The 19,587-nt window shown below is 36.7% G+C and overlaps 1 protein-coding gene across 2 annotated transcripts; it reads left to right on the top strand.

The window, feature by feature from the left end:
- Positions 1–1,148: 1,148 nt before the first annotated feature.
- LOC148273681 (uncharacterized) lies at positions 1,149–15,413 on the top strand. Of its 2 annotated transcripts, none has more exons than XM_088238352.1 (6): positions 1,149–1,574; positions 4,047–4,176; positions 6,156–6,285; positions 8,858–8,974; positions 9,532–9,774; positions 14,872–15,410. In XM_088238352.1, the coding sequence occupies exons 1-6, from the start codon at positions 1,362–1,364 to the stop codon at positions 15,320–15,322; spliced, it is 1,284 nt and encodes a 427-aa protein (XP_088094478.1). In that variant the 5' UTR covers positions 1,149–1,361; the 3' UTR covers positions 15,323–15,410. The 2 variants fall into 2 exon arrangements, with proteins under 2 accessions (XP_088094478.1, XP_088094477.1); XM_088238351.1 differs by having other exon boundaries at positions 1,218–1,574; positions 6,153–6,285; positions 14,872–15,413.
- Positions 15,414–19,587: the final 4,174 nt, after the last annotated feature.

Raw genomic sequence — 19,587 nt, 5'->3', positions numbered from 1 at the left:
TATTTAAGATGAAAAAGAAAAAAATAAAATCAAATATTACATTTAATTTAACTACAACATACATAAAATAAATACAAGAGCATCAAATAATTTAATTTGCGAACAACCTAGGACCAACAGAAAAAGAAACAGTTTTTTGTGTACAGCAATCAATTTTTACAATTCACTTTCTAATGATCTAAAAAATATACGAAACATGTACGTACTTGAAAAACACCTAAATAAAACAGTTCTAACAGCCCGTGGGACGAGTGATATGTAATGTTTTTTTATTGAATCTTTATTTAAACTATTGTGTTATTTTATATAATACCTATCCCCTCATACCAGCACTTTTGCTGATTGGGAATATAGTAAAAAAAATATACTGAGTAATAATAACAAGATATTTTATCTCATACTTATATTTTTAAGAACCTTATTGTTTTTTGTTTTTTTCCTCATTTTTTTTGTTTTTTGTGTTTTCTTTTGTTTTTTTTTGCTAAATAAATCCAAGCTTGCATGATGTTTGTTATTTTGTAAAAAAAGAAACATCATGCAAGTTTGTTGGATGGTAAAGCTAGGGTTTCCTAGGAGAGCGGCGCCCGTATCTTAACGGCCGTAGTGAAAGAAGATGAGGTGGACAGCCGTCGTAACGGTGACTAGAGAGTGGTTTCCTAGGAAAACGATGTTGATAGCACCGTTAAAAAATAAAACCACTCTCTAGTCACCACTACGAAGGCTGTCCACCGCATCACCGTTCACTACGGCCGTTAAGACACGGGCACCGCTGTCCTAGGAAACCCTAGCTTAACTAGGAAGTTTGCTTTAAACTTGCCTCAAGTTTACAGGGTTGCTATCTCAAACTTGGGTCAAGCTTGACTCTTGATACTTCAAACTTGGTACAAGCTTGAGGCAAGTTTAAATTGCTATCTGGGATATGTATTGTAACATGAATTATAAAAATAAAACGATTATTTTATTGGTTGGTTGGTAGAAATTGCCGTTTGGCAATAAGCCCGCCATTGTACGAATAACATTATGTCAAAAATGTTAAATAAATAAATGATTTCCGTAAAATATTTTTTTTTGTAAAAGGTTCTTTGAATCGTTGAATAAACGAAAATTAGAGACTGGCTAGAACACCTCAGTTGTGAAGAGAAAATGCCATATTAAACGAAGAAGAAGAAGTCGCCGTATTTTCATTTTTCATTCTGTGGTTTTTCTGTCATCGGGCGGAATGCTCGGAAAAATGTATTGAGTTTTGCATAATATTAGTTCTTCACGCGTTTTTATTTGGCTGTCATTATATTATCGGGAGTCGTACCATATTCTCTGTGATCTAGAGAATATCAGAGTACCGTCGCGATAAGCTCGGCACGATGGGCGACCGCGGCGCGATTGGCGGCCAGGGGTTCAAGGAAGAAAACAACTGTTTCGCGGCCGCCGAGGACCAGATCAAGGAGGAGTACAATGCCGGGGTATGCTGGGCCTGCCTGGCCCAGGACAACCTTAAAGACATGAACGCGTCGTACTATTACAAAGGAAAACCCGAAGTGTACAGCGAACTTATATCGTACTGTTTTTCCATTCAGGTATTTATTATTATTGATATTTTTTCCCGTAGAATTAAGAATCTGGACTACTCTTAACAGAGAGGTAAAACATTATTAAGAATAGAGTATGAAAGTCTAGGCATTTACAGGGCTTACGACCTGTCGTTTTGTCATACTGTTGCCGAATGCATATGTACATAAAGTGAAATTAACCCTTGTATTATATAAAAAAATAATATTTTTAAGAACGGGGTACCAAACGACCCCAGTGCCTACTTGCGTATGGCGTCGGGCAAGTGTTTATGACCGTGCATTAATTTATTCATGTTTTCGCGTACCCATATTTTACTCATTCGTGCATTTTATTATTTTTGTTAGTTTGCCGAATGCATATGTACATAAAGTGAAATTGACCCTTGTATTATTTAAAAAAAATATTTTTTGATGAACGGGGTACCAAACGACCCCAGTGCCTACTTGCGTATGGCGTCGGGAGAATAAAACGTTGCAAGTGTTTATGACCGTGCATTAATTTATTCGTGTTTTCGCGTACCGATATTTTACTCATACGTGCATTTTATCAACTTTTGTTAGTTTGCCGAATGCATATGTACATAAAGTGAAATTGACCCTTGTATTATTTTAAAAAATAATATTTTGATGAACGGGGTACCAAACGACCCCAGTGCCTACTTGCGTATGGCGTCGGGAGAATAAAACGTTGCAAGTGTTTATGACCGTGCATTAATTTATTCGTGTTTTCGCGTACCGATATTTTACTCATACGTGCATTTTATCAACTTTTGTTAGTTTGCCGAATGCATATGTACCTAAAGTGAAATTGACCCTTGTATTATTTAAAAAAAAAAATATTTTAATGAACGGGGTACCAAACGACCTCAGTGCCTACTTGCGTATGGCGTCGGGAGAATAAAACGTTGCAAGTGTTTATGACCGTGCATTAATTTATTCATGTTTTCGCGTACCCATATTTTACTCATTCGTGCATTTTATTAATTTTGGTTAGTTTGCCGAATGCTTCTGTACATAAAGTGAAATTGACCATTGTATTATTTTTAAAAACATATATTTTAATGAACGGGGTACCAAACGACCCCAGTGCCTACTTGTGTATGGCGTCGGGAGAATAAAACGTCGCAAGCGTTTATGACCGTGCAATAATTTATTCATGTTTTCGCGTACCCATATTTTACTCATTCGTGCATTTTATTAATTTTGGTTAGTTTGCCGAATGCTTCTGTGCATAAAGTGAAATTGACCCTTGTATTATTTTTAAAAAAATATTTTGATGAACGGGGTACCAAACGACCCCAGCGCCTACTTGTGTCCATATGAGAGGCACATTCGTTTCCTAGTCTGTGTATGCGCAGTATTGGTGAGTGACAAATATAGTTGGTTCGAGAAGGGTGACGATAATATCGACTATTTCGTCTAGTTCTACGTGTTGGTATGTTAATGGTGAGTGACGAATGGTGATTTCATTTACAGGTAAGCTATAAAAAAAATTATATATTTGTATCTACATAAAAGGTAACTTATAATTTTAACAATCTTAACCATAACAATCGGGTTGTGGTCCTGTGGCTAGTGTCTCGGACTCACGGACTAAAGGTCTGTGGCTCGAATCCCAGTCTACCCCAACTTGATTCCGTTTTCTAATAGCAAGTTATTTACAACTGGACGATGGACATTCCATTAAATACTTGAAGATGGACATGTCAAAAGTAGGAATAATCGGCGTGCGTGCATAAGAAGATGTATGAATGTAGAGGAAGCGAGGTCTGTATGCCAAGATAGAGTGTTATGGCATTCTATCCTCTCTGCCTACCCCTACGGGAAACGGCGTGATGGTTTGTTGTTGTTGTTGTTGTTGTTGTTGTAAATAACTCGCTACTAGGTGACCAAAAATGACCCTAAAAATGAAATATTTGGATTATTCACAAGAATGCAAATATTAATTTTTTCTAAAAAAAATATGCTTTTTATTTGTTTTGAAAATATCACCCAAGCTCTAAAAAATTGTCAAATAATTTTTTAAAAACAAAAATGTACATAGGGGCTAGATTCCTTATGGTCCATGCGCTCTGTAGCTGCAAGACGTGCTGTTATCTAGCTCCTATATATCATAATTGGAGACGAGGAACTAGAATCCCAACCGTCCAAGCGCTCTGTAGCTGCAAGACGTGCTGGGATATTTTTTATTGGCGCTATATAAATGATCAAAACATTAAAACATAAACTTGTCGAGCAGTTGATTCAGCATTGGTATGGGCGAATGAGACAATCCATTTTACTTCTACCTAGCTCCACTATCCATTTTTTTATAGCCTTTTTAAACATTTTCTCGTTACTAATTGCTTTAATAGATAGTGGAAGTAGGTTATAGATTTTAATTGAATAATACTCAAAATCCCTTTGTAGCAAATGTCATTCTATGGTGCGTACAGGTTTGCTTTTCATCCATATATGAATAAATGAACCTCATTCCAGGTCGGTGAAGAGAACGACAGTAGTGACAAGATCTACCTGGTCTGCGAGAACTGCATCAGTAGGTTACGCGATGCGGCCAACTTCAGGACGCAGATCGAAGTCACGAGGAACACGTTCAAGAGTCTACTCGGTGCGTTTATTCATTTCATTTCATTCGACCTCTGCATTCCAGATGAACTAGCTGACGGACGTCTCACGCTTAGATCAGCTACGTCTACGGAAAAGTTATTATACCTCTACGCAAACAACGCACTAAATTCGGCGAACGTGCTTTTGCGGTCGCAGGCCCTACGGCATGGAATGCTCTCCCAGCAGAGGTCCGAAACTGTGAGAGTGAAGTGATGTTTAGGAAGAAACTTAAAACCCACTTGTTCTCTAAATCATTTAAATAAATTCTTAGCATGTGGTAACAAAGTACATTATTTTTTTTAAATTAAAAAGTTAAAATTAAATTAATATCTTTATATAATCACTTTGTAAAGCGCCCTTGAGGTATTATATTACGAAAATGGCGCTATATAAGTTATCCGTAATAATTATCATTCTTATTATTATTAATCGTGTTCTGAGCGTGTCCAAATGCTCGCAGACTCGCCAAGTTTCCTCCAGATCTAAATTTGTTACAACAGAGAGAGAAAACGTTTTTGAGAAGGGAATATGGAAGTCTACGCATTTACAGGGCTTGTGACCTGTCATAGTTGACATGTTAAGTGGCCTTGGCACGGGTGGCCCCAGTGAGGTCACATTATTTTTAATTATTGTTCACAGTGTGAAAAAAAAATGAATAAATAATAGTAATTACAAAAGATCCTGTAAACTGCACACCAAAATAAAACAGTGACGAGTTTGAGTTTGAGTATCGTCTATTATCTTGTTAACCTTAATAATAAGTTAAGGAATGCTATCTTTGTCTAGTTTTTTATATTTTACTTTTTGTGCTGTTACATGTTCACTTAATTGCCATGCTTACTACTTCTTTGCTCAATGTATTATTATTGCGTTTTTTTTATAATTTTTTATTGTTAACTTTTTAAAATCATTCTTATATTGTTGAAATTCCGTTCGTCGATGCGTTTTGTAGCTGTATATATAAGATAATTTATATAGCGCCATTTTTGTGAAAATCACCTCAAGGGCGCTGCACAATTAATAAATATCCCAGTACGTCTTGCAGCTACAGAGCGCATGGACGGTTGGGATTCTAGTACCTCGTTTTCAATTAAGATCAATAAAAAAATATAACAGATAGGAGCTAGATTACAGGACGTCTTGCAGCTACAGAGCGCATAGACAGTTAGAAATTCAGCCTCCATTTACACATTTTAAAAGTTGACAAATAAATTTAGTGTATTAATGATACTAAAAAATAAATAAATGATAATATGAATAGTAAAAAGGAGTAAGATTACAACACGTCTTGCAGCTACTAAGCGCATAGACGATTGGAATTCTAGACCCCATTTACAAAATTTAGGTATTTTAAAGTTGATATATGAAAGCTAAATAACCAATCATCGTGCAGCTACAAAGCGAATGGACGAGTGGAATTCCAGCAAAGTTAGAATGATATCAATAAATTTACAAAAAAAAGAGCATAGTAGTAAGTTTGTCAAGTGTTCATGCCAAGAACTAAGCAATAAAAAACTAAATAAATAAAGCACTGTTTCAACTCCATGGTCAACAAGGGGAGATAGATGTCCGAAGAGAACCTTTTGTAGACAGTAGGTAGATACCCTCGCCATGTGGCCCCCTGGCTGCTTGATAATTTCTGGAAACGCACATGTGTAGACCGGGGGATTATGCCTATTGTTCCAACGACTTGGTGTTACACAGTCTACAGGGCTTATGATCTGTCATTGGCTGGTTTAAGTGGCCACTTTACACACTGTGTAACATTCACCATTCTGCGTATGTTTTCCACATTCCCTTCTCAAAAATGTTTTCGCTCTCTGTTGCGACGAATTTAAATCCAGCCTGTCTGCAAACATTTAGACATACTGGATTTAAATTCGAAGAATTACTCGAAACATCTTTCGCCATCTTTGCCTGTGGTCTGTCGGGGGATCACAAATTGCTTCGCATCGATCAATGAATGAGTCGTTTCAGCAGACGAGAAGCCGGTCATCGCGGACGACTTTCTCGACGACAGTCCGGAGCCAGCCGAGGAGTGGCTGGAGGAGGACAAGCCACTGATCAACATGACCGTCGTCAAAGCTGAGCCGGAGAAAATGAAACGCGAGTGAGTGCATGCACATTTAATTTTTTTTATTTATTTATTTTATTCACAATATACAGTGGAACTTGGTCATTTGCTCGTTATACCAGAGGAAGATTTAAAAAATATAATCGCCATTGCACATTGTCTAAGGGCCGGTTGCATCGACAAAAGTTAAGTTAAAGTCAGGGCCAAAGTCAAATAAAAGTTACTTTTATGTCAAAATGCGTTGCATCAAAAAAAGTTAACTAAATATTAACAAAAAAGTTACTTTTATTTGACCGGCCGCCAGGGGACCGTTCAAAGTTAAGTTTAAAGTTAATTGCGATCTGCCATCTGTCAAAAAAGCGTCCTGAGTGTTGAAATCCATCGATCGATCTGTGAAAGTTGCACAAAATGACAATTTTATCTGATTTTACGTCTTCCGATGACGAATTTATCATCGAGTATATTCTAAACCGAAAAAAAACTGTTCAAACCACGAACGGACCATTTTTTGTGGGAAGAGTCCGACTTTATCGCAAGATTTCGAATGTCAAAAAAGTGAAGAACTAATAATTATTTGAATTTTTAATTGTTGATATTTTTCAAAACACGGGACTTGATCATCAGCGGCGTGGTGTAAAATAAATCTTAATCATCACTGTATTGAAATGCTGTTTATTTATTTTTAAATAGAGCTAGATTGAGCTCAGCTAACTCTTTCTGGGCATTTGAGGCTGCCATAGTTGCCCGAAAAATGTCATTCTTTTGCTCTGTTTCTAGAGTAAAAAGTTCTTCATTTTGTTTTAGCTTTTGCTCTTTTAATTTTTTATCTAGTTCAAAAAGGACGATGTCCCTTTTGTTCTTTTCTTCTCCGAATGCGCAGTGTTGCTTCGCCCTTTCGCACACACTGAAAATTGGAACGAAATTTAAACGTTTGTGCCCGAAGACGCGTCGCGGGGCATGTGTATTGCCACATGTAAATAAACAAGTACGTGCTTGCGCAAAAATCCCAACAATTTTTAGGGTGAAACTTGAACCTTTACAGTGGCAACATTCGTAACTTTAACTTAACTAAAATAATGTCGATGCAACGGAATTATTCAGTTACCAGATTTTGACCCTTAACCAAGTTTAAATATTTAACTTTAAACTAAATTTATACCAACTTTGATGCAACCGGCCCTTAGACTTTTCATTGGTAAATAGGCACTAACAAACTAAAAATTATGAATATTCAAATATTTCATTTAATTAGGTACCTAGGTACTTGTTTATGGTTGAATTCCAAAACATAAAATGATTCGTTGCCAAATATATAATTATTTTTGCAAAAGTCAAACTCGGCTCTTCTCACCAACAGGGGTGCATTTTATTAATGAATGTGAAGTTAATATAATTATTTTAGTATTACCGAAAATTCAGTATAAAGAAATAAATCGTAAGAAATTATTAGGAATGTAAGGAAAGAATCTGATTGGGCGAATGTTGTTAGTCAACAAACTTTTTTGCAACAAAAAAAAACAGCATTCTTCCATTTTTTTTGTATGTGCATTCTCGTCGAATGCCACCCCGGTAGGTTGATGAAAAAAAGATTTATGCTCTAGTTTTTTTTTTATACAGATTCAATTAAATATTTTAATATCTATGAACATGCGTAGCGCAAAGATCTACATTTCGCTGAAAACCGCACGTAAATCGGTTAAGCCGTTTAGGAGTTCAGTGACATCACACGTACAGAAGAATTATAAATACAAACACCCCCCGGGAGTCGTTAAGATTAACAAACTACAACGGGGATGGAGAATACCTTAAATAAGGGAATAAGTCATTTCCAGGGCTTATGACCTGTCATTGGCTGGTTTAAGTGGCCACTTTACACACTGTGTAACATTCACAATTTTGCCTATGTTTGAACATCCAAATTTCTTAAATTCTTCCATTTGTTGATTTTAGCGTATATTCTTGAATTGTTGAAACTTTCTACTGAATATGCTGTATAATTTGTAGGTTAATTTTTTAAATATAAATCTTGTATAATTTTTTTGTTGAGTTTTTTTTTTTATAAATCTTGGGTATAAGGAAATTTAGGTTTTTAAAAAATAAAAAAAAATATTAAGCAAAAAAATATTATTTTAATTTATATCACTACAGAGATGGGTAGAATTTTTGTTTCAAGATTATGGATATTCGAGCGTTTACAGGGCTTATGACCTGTCATAGGTTGGGTTCAAGTGGCCACTTTTATGTAGGTACTCTACAACATTCCCCATTCCGCTTATTAGCGAATATCCATATCGGTGACATTTTTGGTTTTTGTATATGTGTCATGAAACAATGAAAGCTTTCGCTAGCGCGTTTGGAGCGTTATCTATGTATTTGATATTGAGGTTAAGTGATATAAATAAAAATATACCTACTCCCCCTTGGGATAAAACCCAGAATTGTGTGTGTATAAATATGTAAATATATATACACATACCAAAAATAATATTGTGTAAAAAAATATTATTTTTAAAAAATAAATAATATGTTAGTATTTTAAATTTTTGTAAAAGGCAGATTTGCCGTTTATGTTAATGAAATAAAATAAAATGAATAAAACGCTTTGCAGAGACCACAAGAAGAAGCTGATGCAGGAAAACCAGAGTGGGAAGAAGCGGACGTCGAGGAAAAACAGGGCCAGAGAGGAACTGCCTTATAAACTGGACAAGACTGATCTCCAATGCAAGTCAGTACACTACATTTTTCATAAAAAATGTATTTTTACTAAATGTTATTAAATATTTGTATATTTATTTATTTGACGGACTTATGCAATCCTATTATTTATATCACTACAGAAATGGGTAGAATTTTTGTTTCAAGATTATGGATATTCGAGCATTTACAGGGCTTATGACCTGTCATAGGTTGGGTTCAAGTGGCCACTTTTATGTAGAATTCTACAACATTCCCCATTCCGCTTATTAGCGAATATCCATATCGGTGACATTTTTGGTTTTAGTATATATGTCATGAAACAGGGAAAGCTTTCGCTAGCGCGTTTGGAGCGCCATCTATGTATTTGATATTGAGGTTAAGTATTAAAGCAAATTACTTAATTTATGTAGCTAAGACTCTATCCGAGTTAAATTAATTACTAGTAATCGCCTGCAGATGGCTCTGCAATTTGCAATTATGCAATCCTTTCTAACGATGGTAAATACAATTCCTTATAATAATGATAGCTCCCTCCCGCTCCAAATTGAATAGTAATATCTCAATCACACGTCTGTTTGTCGACAGAATTTGCGCAGAGACGTTCGCCGTGCACAAGGGCCTGCAGATGCACATGCCCGTCCACTTCCCCAACCACATCTGCGAGCAGTGCGGCCGCTGGTTCGCGACGCGCACGCAGCTCGCCTGCCACACGGCCAGCCACACGACGGCCGTGGAGGCCTGCCCCATCTGCCCCGGGCGGCTGTTCAAGGCCACGGGCTCGCTCAAGGCGCACATGAGGCGGCACGCGGGGCAGGTCGACCTCTACAAGTAAGGGCCCCCTCTCACTCTAGGCCTAATCTAATCCCGGTCGATTCTCCGATGTTTCTGAGCCAAGCTGTTTTCTTCTTACGGCTTGTTCCTCAACTATCAGTTGAAGACAAATACGATTACTAGCATCTCTCGTCTGAGCTGAACTCTTGCCCGTCCATGTTGTTCTTGACCCATAGAAAGGACTTGCTGAATCACAGATCTAAATAGTAGACTAACTAACTAAATGACCTGCTCTTGAAAGAATTCAGAGTACTGAATATTATCCAACAACAACAACAACAACGAACCATCACGCCGTTCCTCCGTAGGGGTAGGCAGAGAGGACAGAACGCCATAACACTCTATCTTGGCATACAGACCTCGCTTCCTCTACATTCATACATCTTCTTATGCACGCACGCCGATTATTCCTACTTTTGACATGTCCATCTTCGAGTATTTGATGGACTCGATCGTGCCATGTCTTTCTCGGTCTTCCTCGTTTTCTGCATCCATCAACATTTGCATCGTAGATCCCTTTAGTCGTTCTTTCGCTGTCCATTCGCTCTTCATGTCCAAACCGACGCAGCACCCCTTTCTTGATTCTGTCAATAATACGTGTCTCACTTCATGGATCTCGACATTTGTGCACCTATCATACATCGTTTTACCACACATTCGCCTGAGGGATCGCATTTCGACAGCATTCAACCTACTTTCATCATTATTTTTCCATTTCCATACTTCGCTCCCATACATTAGAGTTGGAACTAGAACTTTGTTTTGAACTGCTAGTTTAGCCTCCTGCGATAAACATTTGTTTGCCAAAGTAGATTTCAGTGCACCGTTCACCCTGTTCCCGGCACTCACCCTCCTTTCCATCCCTAGTAAACATACTTCCCAGATACACAAATTCTTCTGATTCAGAATATCTCCGTTCACGCTGATCTCGCATTTAGTTATATTTTCATCCCTTTCAAAAACCATCACTTTGGATTTATCAACATTCATAAGCAAATCGCTTTTTCTTGCATACCTCGTAGACTTTTGTATTGAGAACGGCAGTGGTTACACACATAAATAGAGACATTTAACCAAGCGTCAACCACAACCATAATACAAGATACTCCAATAGGGATCTGAGACTTAGTGGAGGGGTCAACACTGTTCTGGCATCGAGACAACACTGCGTCGGCAAGAAGGTGCATAACTTTTTGCCAGAATCGCGGAAAAGCGCGAGTGTTGTCAAGTTGCGGACGGTGCTGACCTCGCTCTTTCATGGCATTGGTTGTGGGAGTCAGGAAGGTTGATGCATGCCGTGGATCGGAGACGCTTACTGGATGTTGAAAATAAAATATATATACAAATGGCAATCATGAAGTTTTGCATTATATGAAATGTATGTATGTGTATGCGCATCGGTGTATGTAATTGCCCAGCTTGGAACTGGGTGTGTACCAGGGCGAACCGTTTATAGAAGCGATTATGCGCAGCTTACCATAATAATAATGTTGTATTGTAACTTTATTTACAGAAAAACAAATAAATAATTAACATTTATTAATATAAATTATAATAAAGCGCGCCCAGCGTCTGCGGTGAGCCAAGAAACTAGCCAATTATTCCAGCTTATTTTTTCATACAAACAAGTATATTATATTTTGAATGTATTAACCCCAGTGGGGGTTTTTTCTCCTAGATTAAACTTGCAGATTACACAAATTATTTGAAGATTCTTGATTTGGAAAACAGTATTTCAAACATTGTTTCTTAAGGACTATTTTTCTCTGAGACGGTACTTTTGACATAAGACCATAATTACTTTCATGCGTCATATTGCGGGACATATAGCGCTCGACGCGGCTGTTTTTAGCACTATTAATTACTAGAACGATGCAGCCAGTTGATGTTTCAATTGAATACCTAATATCTACTGAATTCATAGTGGTATTTTTTATTTATTTTTTAATGAATTATATATTAAAGTAATGGATAATATATCGATATAATATAATATATCACGAAGTTACATCGTTTGGGTTGATTCCATGGATGAGAGTTGTTGTATCACACAGAACCACGAAAAAATATTGGTTTATAATATATTTTACTTACATTATATTATGTACCTTCTATGTAGATAAAAATTTATTATATTTTTTTATAGCTTACCTGTAAATTAAATCGCCATTCGCCACTGCTATATGGCCCCCTTTTTACTAAATTAATATTAACATATTGTAGAACTAGACAAAATAGTCTATATTATTGTCACCCTTCTCGAACCAACTATATTTGTCACTCACCAATACCGCGCATACACAGACTAGGAAACGAATTCGCCTCTCATATGGACACAAGTAGGCACTGGGGTCGTTTGGTACCCCGTTCATCAAAAAAAATTTTTTAAAAATAATACAATGGTCAATTTCACTTTATGTACATATGTATTCGGCAAACTAACAAAAATTGATAAAATGCACGAATGAGTAAAATATGGGTTTGCGAAAACATGAATAAATTATTGCACGGTCATAAACACTTGCAACGTTTTATTCTCCCGACGCCATACACAAGTAGGCACTGGGGTCGTTTGGTACCCCGTTCATCAAAATATATGTTTTTTTAAAAAATACGATGGTCAATTTCACTTTATGTACCTATTCCTTTAGGCAAACTAACAAAAATTGATAAAATGCACGAATGAGTAAAATATGGGTACGCGAAAACATGAATAAATTAATGCACCGTCATAAACGCTTGCAACGTTTTATTCTCCCGACGCCATACACAAGTAGGCACTGGGGTCGTTTGGTACCCCGTTCATCAAAATATTATTTTTGAAAATAATACAAGGGTCAATTTCACTTTATGTACATATGCATTCGGCAAACTAACCAAAATTAATAAAATGCTCGAATGAGTAAAATATGTGTAAGCGAAAACATAAATAAATTATTGCACGGCCATAAACACTTGCAACGTTTTATTCTCCCGACGCCATACGCAAGTTGGCACTGGGGTCGTTTGGTACCCCGTTCATAAAAATATTATTTTTTAAAAATAATACAAGGGTCAATTTCACTTTATGTACATATGCATTCGGCAAACTAACAAAAAATAATAAAATGCACGAATGAGTAAAATATGGGTAAGCGAAAACATAAATAAATTATTGCACGGCCATAAACACTTGCAACGTTTTATTCTCCCGACGCCATACGCAAGTTGGCACTGGGGTCGTTTGGTACCCCGTTCATAAAAATATATTTTTTTAAAAATAATACAAGGGTCAATTTCACTTTATGTACATATGCATTCGGCAAACTAACAAAAAATAATAAAATGCACGAATGAGTAAAATATGTGTAAGCGAAAACATAAATAAATTATTGCACGGCCATAAACACTTGCAACGTTTTATTCTCCCGACGCCATACACAAGTAGACACTGGGGTCGTTTGGTACCCCGTTCGGATAATGTGTAATTTTTGGATGGTCACAAGGCCGGTAAATGTCTAGACTTCCATATGGCCCCTTTTTTGTTTCTCCGGAAATACTACACGTAGATATAAGGAGTGACGTCATTATTTACGATTTTAAAATGAATACTATTTTTAACATTTTTTACTTATTTTTGCGTGCGTTTTTGAGATATTTCATCCTACTCCAAATATTTTAAATATTCACATGTACACAAAAATTTTCTATTTTTTTGCAAATGCATTCTCCTCGAATGCAACTCCGGTAGATCGAGGAATAAAGCATTTATGCTCCTTACCTTTTTTTTTTACATATTCGATTGAAGATTTTAATATCTACGAACCCGCACAGCGCAAAGATCTATATTTCTCTGAAGACCGCACGTAAATCGGTTAAGCCGTTTAGGAGTAATAATAATAATGTTTGGATAATTTATATAGCGCCATTTTTGTGAAACATCAAGGGGGCTGTACAATAAATATCCCAACACGTCTTGCAGCTACAGAGCGCATGGACGGTTGGGATTCTAGTTCCTCGTCTCCAATTATGATATATATGAGCTAGATAACAGAACGTCTTGCAGCTACAGAGCGCATGGACAATAAGAAATCTGGCCCCTATTTACATTTTTATATTTAAAATTTTTATTTAACAATGAAGTTTAGAGTTTAAATGATATTTTAAAAACGAAATAAAAGCGAATTTATAAAATTAGAAGTTAGATAGCAACAAGTCTCGCAGCTACTGGGCGCACGGACGGTTGAAATTTTAGACCCCATTTACTAAATTTAGATATTTGATAGTTGATAACATTTACATAATATGATAGCCAACAACATAAGAAGGATTTTAAAAAACGCAGTAATAATACATTGAGCAAAGAAGTAGTAAGCATGGCAATTAAGTGAATGTGTAACAGCACAAAAAGTAAAATATAAAAAAACTAAACAAAGATAGCATTCCTTAACTTATTATTAAGGTTAACAAGATAATAGACGATACTCAAACTCAAACTCGTCCCTGTTTTATTTTGGTGTGCAGTAAACAGGATCTATTGTCTTTTTCCTAGTAAATAACTGTAAAAACACTTAGTTCACATTTGGCTGTTCCCTGGGAGATGATAGTTGTTGAGCATCTGTGTGCGTAGTGTAGAGTGTAGGTACCAAGGAATCTATCCGCTTCTCGTTCATTTTGTTTGTTATTATTATAAGCATTTTTCCCGCTTAAAAAGTAATGGATTATATATCCATATAATATAATACATCACAAAGTTACGTCGTTTGAGTTTATTTCATGGATGAGAGTTGTTGTATCACACAGAACCCCAGAAAAATATCAATTTGTAGTATATATTACTTGCATTATATTATGTACCTCCTATGTAGGTACAAATATATGATATTTTTTTTATAGCTTACCTGTAAATAAAATCACCATTCGCCACTGCCCAATGGACATTCTTAAGGACACATTTATAAAGAAAATTATTGTAAAGGGAAGTAGAAAGACACAATGGTATATAGTAGACTCGGTGGGAGAGAGGTGTTTATAATTGAATTTGATTCAGTGATCCTTTGAAAGAAGACAACTTGTTATCAAAGAAATTTAGATATTACATATTTACTATTTTAGATACAAACCGACCTCTTTGCCGTGCGCCCACAATTCCAAATCCTTTAAATGCGGAACTCTGTCAGCGGACGACGTGACGCAGATGCGCGCGTCGTTTCACGAACAAAACGACAAGATCCGCCAGGACAACTTCATTCTCGAGCACTGCGACCCGCAGCGGTGCGCCCGCCGCCGGCCGCAGAGCGGCGCCCGCCCGCGGAAGGCGATGGCCGTGCGGTACTTTGTCGCGAAGCTGAGCGCCGACGAGCCGGTGCAGGTGTGCAAGTCGGCGTTCACGACGATCCTCGGCGTCAGCCGGGGCCGAGTCACCGGCGTCTTGGGGAGGTCCTTCCGGACCGGACTGCCGGCGAGGGAGAACCGCGGGGGAGACCGCAGGTCCAGAGCGACAGTCGGGAAACGAAAAGCAGTCCGCGAATGTGTTGAAGGATTTCGAGGAGCTGAGCCTCGTTGACTCCGAAAAGACTGTGCTAAAAAATCCTCAAGAAACGCAAAAGACGACATATTTTGAAGTACAGGTATTTAAAAATAACGAATATCGATAAATCCAAAGTGATGGTTTTTGAAAGGGATGTAATTACAACTATAGTCCTTAAAATATAGCTTGATTAAATGATGACAGCTGCCAAACTAATGTGACTAGTGGTGGGGAAGTACTGAGCACTGACCATGTACCGACCAAATCCATTTTATCAGTTTTTCATGCAAACATGACACTCAGTTTCCGAAAATTGATGCAAAAACGCAAAAACAAGCTTATTATAGTGTGCTTAAGACAATTATTCACCAAAAAATAAGACATTTATACTTTTTTCATGAACAACGTCAAATGAATGATTTTTTGATTCAATCAATTTGTCCCATCTCTAACGTTTTTGCAAAATGATGTAACCTTGTAAGAACGTCCTTGATAATTAGGTTTATTTTAGTTTTAAAGCTGATTTTATATAATTATGTTGATTTATATGTCAAGCATTGTATTAAAAAAATAAATTAACTCGCCAGATACAAATGATTTTTCGTGTGTCAATATAAATCACTCTTTAGATGTTACTACAAAGTTATGTCCTCACTTTTGGTGACAACTGTCATTCTAATCAAGCTATATTTTAAGGGCTATAAATGTGAGATCAGGGTGAACAGAGATATTCTGAATCAGGTACAGATACAGGAATTTGTGTATCTGGGAAGTATGTTTACTGGGGATGGAAAGGAGGGTGAGTGCCAGGAACAGGGTTAACGGTGCACTGAAATCTACCTTGGCAAACAAATGTTTATCGCAGGAGGCAAAACTAGCTGTTCACAATGGAGTTCTGGAGCGAAGAAAGGAATTGAAAAAATAATAATGAAAGTAGGTTAAATGCCGTCGAAATTCGGCGAAATTCCTCAGGCGAATGTGTGGTAAAACGATGTATGACAGGTGCACAAATGTCGAGATCCGTGAATTATGTAAGGCTGAGACACGCATTATCGACAGAATCAAGAAAGGGGTGCTGCGTCGGTTCGGACATGTGGAGCTAATGGACAGCGAAAGAACGGCCAAAAGGATCTGATGGATGCAGAAAACGAGGAAGACCGAGAGAGACATGGCACATTTAAATTTATTTCAACAGAGAGGGAAAACATTTTTGAGAAGGGAATATGGAAGTCTGGGCATTTACAGGGCTAATGACCTGTCATTGGCTGGTTTAAGTGGCCACTTTACACACTGTGTAGCATTCACCATTCTGCCCATGTTTGAACATCCACATTTCCTCAACTCTTCCATCTGTTGACTTTTGTGAAGTAAAAGAGCTGAAGCTTTAAACATAGGCACAATGGTGAGTGTTACACAGTGCGTAAAGTGGCCTCTCAAACCAGCCAATGACAGGTCATAAGCCCTGTAAATGCCTAGACTTCCGTATTCCCTTCTCAAAAATATTTTCCCTCTCTGCTGAATGAAATTTAAATATGAATAACTCCCTAGGGAGGAAATCCAGCCAGTCTGCAAGCATTTGGACAAACTCAAACATTGTTAGATTATAACCAAATATTAAAAAATGCAAAATACTGTCATTTCATAGAACAAAACATCCGATTTCCTTCAAGATTCATAAAGTAACATACAATAATTTTTCCTCTAAATCTTGGGAAATTTTATTTATACGGTATAACTTTTTTTTCTATAGCATCACTAAAAACAACTGTCAAATAGATCGCGGCAAAATTGCTTCCACTTTTATGACAACTTTTTAAACCATCTTTTTATAGCTTTAAATATTTCTATTGATATGTTTTAAACATCGCAATTTAATGATATTAAAACTTCATTGTTTCTAAACGTTTGTCAACTGCGTATCATGATTTGTACAAGTCAATATGACGTTTTTGTTCAAATGAAAACTCAGACTAACCCTAAAGGAAGACACTTAAACAAAAAGGTCAATTACACTGAACTTGCTTTGAATTTAGGTTAAGACAATAGTTTATCCTTTATTAGTTGTTTACCTGTTTTTATTCTTCATTCGCGTGGCACTCGCGGTGGCGCGCGGGCCGCGGCATCATTATTACGACATAATTTTGGATTTTTTGACACATCAAATGAATTCCGAAAATTTTTGAGCGTAAAACCGGGGTGATGAAAAATGTAAATAACGTTAATTTGGGGGAATATTTGTATGAGAATGTATGAAGAAAAATGGGTACTGAACATTTTGGTGCAAACAGCGGGAAAACGAGGTTCTGCTGTATTCAGGAGATTTGTTGCAGGAGATCTAGTCTGTCTAAATCCGTGTGGAGTGTATAATCTCGAAAAATTTTGCTGCAGCTGATAATGAAATATGGTATAGGCGCGTCCGGGAGTGTCTGATCAAATATTTATTTACGTCTCCCGCATTTATCAAGAATATTGAATCAGTTCAACATCGATTTTTGAGAAAGATAGGCTGGAGGTTGGGCTTATCCAGTGACCAATATACATTAAATATATCTTGGTACCCACACCACGCACACAGATGCGCATCTATTATCATCTACGAGGGAACAGCCAAATGTGAACCAAATGTTTTTACAGTTATTTACTAGGAAAAGGACAATAGATCCTGTAAACTGCATACCTAATTAAAACAGGGACCCTTCGAGTTCGAGTAGCGTCTATCATCTTGTTAACCTTAATAATAATATAACAACTCTCATCCATGAAATCAACTCAAACGACGTAACTTTGTGATGTATTGTATTATATGGATATATTATCCATTACTTTTTAAGCGGGAAAAATGCTTATAATAATAACAAACAAAATGAACGAGAAGCGGATAGATTCCTTGGTACCTACACTCTACACTACGCACACAGATGCTCAACAACTATCATCTCCCAGGGAACAGCCAAATGTGAACTAAGTGTTTTTACAGTTATTTACTAGGAAAAAGACAATAGATCCTGTTTACTGCACACCAAAATAAAACAGGGACGAGTTTGAGTTTGAGTATCGTCTATTATCTTTTTAACCTTAATAATAAGTTAAGGAATGCTATCTTTGTTTACTTTTTTATATTTTATTTTTTGTGCTGTTACATGTTCACTTAATTGCCATGCTTACTACTTCTTTGCTCAATGTATTATTATTGTGTTTTTTTATTGTTAACTTTTTAAAATCATTCTTATGTTGTTGAAATTCCATTCGTCGATGCGTTTTGTAGCTGCAAGACTTTTTGTGATGTTAACTATCATATTATGTAAATTTATCAACTATCAAATATCTAAATTTAGTAAATGGGGTCTAGAATTTCAACCGTCCATGCGCTCAGTAGCTGCGAGACTTGTCGTAATCTAATTTAAATTTTTATAAATTTGCTTTTTATTTTGTTTTTATAAATATCACTTAAACCCTAAACTCCATTGTCAAATAAAAATTTAAAAAATGTAAATAGGGGCTAGATTTCTTGTTGTCCATGCGCTCTGTAGCTGCAAGACGTGCTGTTATCTAGCTCCTATATATCATAATTGTTATATATCATAATTGGAGACGAGGAACTAGAATCCCAACCGTCCATGCGCTCTGTAGCTGCAAGACGTGCTGGGATATTTATTTATTGTACAGCCCCTTTGAGGTGATTTTCACAAAAATGGCAATACATAAATTATCCAAACATTAATATAATTATCTTCTCTTCAAGACCGTCGATCCTCATAGATTAAATATCCCAACTAGAAACCTCGGACAAAACTGACTCTTATTTACTATTTGCTTTCCGTTTTTCATGTAACTTTGGAACAGTTCCAATTCCTTATTGAGGATTCCTACATACGAGGGCGGATTGAAAATGAAGCTACCCAAGTAGGAAAAAAACATTATTTTTTTTAAAAAACCATTTATTTCTCAACACTGTCTCCTTTTACTTCGACACGCTGAGTAAGACGATATTCCAACTTGTTTATACCATCTGAATAATACGATTTCGGGAACCTCTCCAAATACGCGTTAGTTTCGGCAATCGCTTCTTCGTTGAGCTGAATCTTTTTCCTGCGAGGCATTTTTTCAAGTTTGGAAACAAAAAAGTCACTAGGAGCTAAATCTGGACTATAAGGCGGATGATCAACCGATACCAAGTGTATTTCACGTAATTTAGCATCGTATCTAATGCTGCGTGAACCGGTGCGTTGCCTCGGAGAAAGAGCACCTTTTTCTTCCAATGTGGTCGTTTTTCCTTGATTGCATCATTCGATTGATCCATA

The sequence above is a fragment of the Micrasema longulum genome, unplaced genomic scaffold (genome assembly GCF_059751315.1).
Source record: "Micrasema longulum isolate JH-2025_06_02 unplaced genomic scaffold, ASM5975131v1 h1tg001872l, whole genome shotgun sequence".
NCBI lineage: Eukaryota > Metazoa > Arthropoda > Insecta > Trichoptera > Brachycentridae > Micrasema > Micrasema longulum.
The sequence above is the reverse complement of the archived record's forward strand: the minus strand, read 5'-3'. Positions and strand labels throughout refer to the sequence as shown.

Bases quoted from the DNA above. Each gene is read 5' to 3' on its own strand.
- LOC148273681 (XM_088238351.1), top strand. From the start codon at position 1,362: ATGGGCGACCGCGGCGCGATTGGCGGCCAGGGGTTCAAGGAAGAAAAC. The intron at 6,286-8,857 runs GTGAGTGCATGC...AACGCTTTGCAG, and splicing joins CCGGAGAAAATGAAACGCGA to AGACCACAAGAAGAAGCTGA. The intron at 9,775-14,871 runs GTAAGGGCCCCC...TTACTATTTTAG, and splicing joins GGGCAGGTCGACCTCTACAA to ATACAAACCGACCTCTTTGC.